Source organism: Hydra viridissima, unplaced genomic scaffold, assembly GCF_058129835.1.
Source record: "Hydra viridissima isolate aposymbiotic clone 2 unplaced genomic scaffold, HvirCarnegie_v1 scaffold_7, whole genome shotgun sequence".
In the NCBI taxonomy this organism is placed as follows: domain Eukaryota; kingdom Metazoa; phylum Cnidaria; class Hydrozoa; order Anthoathecata; family Hydridae; genus Hydra; species Hydra viridissima.
The window spans coordinates 17,725,910-17,729,664 of record NW_028324306.1 but is presented as its reverse complement, the minus strand read 5'-3'; the positions used below and the strand labels follow the sequence as shown (position 1 = coordinate 17,729,664).

The 3,755-nt window shown below is 31.9% G+C and overlaps 1 protein-coding gene across 1 annotated transcript; it reads left to right on the top strand.

The window, feature by feature from the left end:
• Positions 1–392: 392 nt before the first annotated feature.
• LOC149886441 (aurora kinase C-like) lies at positions 393–2,268 on the top strand (the record flags this gene model as incomplete). Its single annotated transcript, XM_090094394.1, has 1 exon — positions 393–2,268. A coding segment is annotated over one exon (1,509 nt), but the record flags the coding sequence as incomplete, so codon positions are not given.
• Positions 2,269–3,755: the final 1,487 nt, after the last annotated feature.

Here is a 3,755-nt window from a genome sequence, read left to right as displayed (position 1 = left end):
TATTATTATTATTATTATTACTATTATTATTATTGCTATTATCATTACTAATGCTGTTGTTATTATTAAAAGCAATAAAAAAATGTCATTACTAATAATATTAAAAATATGAAATATTAAGCGCCTATAAATCCGGGAAATGAAAAGTGTGTTATCATTAATTTATTGTTAAGAATCTGGAATTGCGTGCTAAGGGGAATTTTTTGAAGCGTTAACATCAGCTTTATTGCCATAATTAGTTTGTTTACTCATTAACTGTCCTTCTTTCATTTTGACGAGGCAAAGAGGTTTTAAAAGCATAAGTAATTCCCCTTAACATTCTTATTATGCTTGATTGTGGGGTAACATAATATCTTTACTCCGTTTATAGAATGGGTAGCAGGCATAGAAACTTTCAACAAAATGATGATTTGCAAGATAAATACAGCCGTAAAAAAGAAACAACTTCAAATGCTTCTAGTTCTATTTCGAATAAACTGAAAGAGTTAAAAATTGAAAGCAATCCAATTCAGCTTGCAAGTAATTTAGAAAGCTCATTAATTCACAGGTCATTTTTGTATGCAAATAAAGATGGATATTTCAGTATCAGGAGTCCGTCTCATGTCGGAATTAAATGCAATGCTTGCTGTAAAGAAGACTTCATAGTCGATCGTTACAAGTGCTTAACATGTGAAGACGTTGACCTGTGTGGAAATTGTTTCGAAGCTAGAAATGTTGCTGAGCCTCATTTAAAAAGTCACCCAATGGTAAGATACAGTGGTCCCAATGAAATTTTTGGTGATTGTGTAGAAAGTAAAAACGTAACTTACAAAAAGTTTAAGGAAAAATTTCTTGGGGTGATTCACAAAACAGTAACTTGCGATGGCTGCGAGATTGAACAAGTTGTTGGTTTAAGACTTAAATGCGATGAATGTAATAATTTTGACTTATGTTCTACCTGCTTTGAAAAAAAAGTTGAAAAAAACGATCACAAAAGCGACCACTCCATGCTAGTTTGTTATAGTATTCGAAATATAAATCCTTCAGATATTGAGTTCATCGAACAGTTGGGAAAAGGATCATTTGGAACTGCGTATAAAGCAAAACTAATTTCAAAAAACAAAATAGTCGCATGCAAAGTACTGGAACACAGTATTGTACACCAGATATTAGGTTTTAACATGGACAAACTCTATCAAAGTTTTATCCGAGAGTTACTGGCGTACAACGAGTTCAACAGCAACTACATTATCAAAACATATGGCAGTTGTATTGTAAATGACAACAAAAATTACAAGTTTTATTTGCTGACTGAGTTTATGGAAAATGGCAGTTTAACAGCCCTTTTAACTAAGGAGCCAGATTTATCCTATAGATGCAGACTGTCAATGGCATGCAACATTGCATCTGGTATGAAAAGAATTCACGAAAAGAACTTTATACACAGAGATATTCGACCAGATAACATATTTGTTTGCAAAAACTACGTTGCGAAAATTGGTGACATGGGCATTGCAAGATTGCAAGACAAGTTTGAACAGCACTCAATAATTGGACCCCGGCCATACATGCCAAATGAGTTTTATACTGGTAAATACAACGAGAAGCTCGATGTGTTTACATTCGGCTTAACCCTGTATCATTTGGTTACTGGCAGTTCACATTCGTTTGTCAATAGAAAAGTTGAGCTCAATAAACAACCAATTGTGTTTGGTGAAATTATTCAAAAATGTTTGCAAGATGATCCAGATAAAAGACCAACGGCGTCCTCTTTGGAAAATTGGCTTGGTTTACATCAAAAATGCATTTGGGAATTAATTAAAAAAAAAGAGGATTACCCTCTATTACCAAAAGAGATCCGCACAGGTCTCTTCATAACGGTGTGTAATAAAGTTTCTAAGCGTCTTTTTCAAAAAAGTTAATTCTTAAATGGTGAAAAATTTTCTAATACCGCATATTTTAGCATGCTTTATTTTATCTTCTTTAGAGACTCTGCTCTTTCCAAACTATTAAGAGCTTTCAATTTCTCTTGTATTTTTTTTTAGCTTTTTTTTTTTTCTTGTTTATGGTGAATGTAAAATGTTATCTTTGTAGCAATAAATTTTTATCAAAGCATTGTTTAATAGACATCATGAAAAATTAATTTTTATTTCATTAGAATTTAAATAATGTGATCCTATTATCGTTATTTTGAGCTGACCACCGTAATTTTGTCATTGTAGTTGTTTTAATAATAAGATTACACGTTTGTTAGGTGTTGCTATCTCGCAGCAAACGCAACGTTGAAATTGTAAACTTTCTCTTCCAATAAATAAATCTCTTCTAGTTACCTGCTCATAATCCATAAAAAATCCTCAAATACTGTAGCAACGATTGCAAACTCAAAAGCATTTAAATAAAAATGTCCCAAAAATCAGTATTCATAAAGTTAAATAGTTATAAAAAACTCTTTTTAAATTTTTCAACATGGAAAAAAATTAAGAATAAATAGTAAATAATAACGAAAATGTTACATTCAATGGATAGGTGAGGTAGTTGTGTGGGTTAACGAGGTCCCACTTTAATTGTTATTGAAGGGCTCTGAAAGAAATAGTAAATGATTCTAAGCCAAAGTGAACTGATTTGTTGTTTAAAACATCATCAATCTTTTTATAATCTTTTGAACCAAAAATTTTCAATGCAAAGTTGTTAACAAGAGAATCAATTTCTGTGAGTATGATTTTCATTAACAGATTTTTTCTAGCTAATCACGATAAAGCACCATCCATCACTTGAATGGCGCCCAAGGGAAAAATTTAGATGAGAATTGTGAGGAAGGAGAATAAAATTAAAAACAACAATCGGAAAAGACGTACACAAGATTACTCGTCAACTCTTCATATAAATAAACGATAAAACAAAAAGAATTAAGTTAAAAACAAGAACTGAGAAAAGACGTACAACCGGAGACTTATTGAACCTGCCATATAAATAAATGATAGAGAGAAAAGAAGAAAAGTTAAAAACAGCGACCGAGAAAAGACACACGCGATGATTCATTAACCTCGGATGCAAGCAAATAATAAAGCGGAATGAAGAAAAGTAAAATGCAACTGGGAAAAGAGGTAAACACGAAAACTCATCTACCTGCCATATAGATAAGTAATGAATAGTGTGAGGTGGGAGAACTAAAGAAAAACAGCGATCAGAAAAAAAGTACACAAGATGACTCATTAACCCTTCATATAGATAAAAGATAAAGCGAAAAGAATTAAGCTACAAACAACGGTCAGAAAAGAGGTACACAAGATGACTCATCAACCCGTCATATATTGAGTTGGCAACTAAGTAATTTCGGTTTTTAGTCATAAAAAGCATGCTTCATTTTTTTAACGACCAGTTAATCTTAATGTAGGGGAAGTTCGTGTACCTTGGGCCGGATTTTTTCAATGCTCCAATTTAAGGCCTAAGACTTGTCTAAAAATAGTAAAACTGATACGATCACATCTCTATACTAATTTCTTATAATTGATATAAGTATAATAGCTAAAAATATAAAAGATATGTAAAAAGATTTGAAAATTTGTGGCTCAAGGTACAATTGGCTTTTTTTTATTGTACCTAGGGCCACCAGCTATTACACCTATGGCCAATCTCTGAAAATTAAATTAAACTGAATAGGGTCTGTCGGTTACATTTTAACTTAAGCATTCATCTTCAGTGAATATTTCATGATTAACTGGTAATACATCAGACACACGAAAACCTGCAAGAATGTTGAAAACAAAATTAATTAG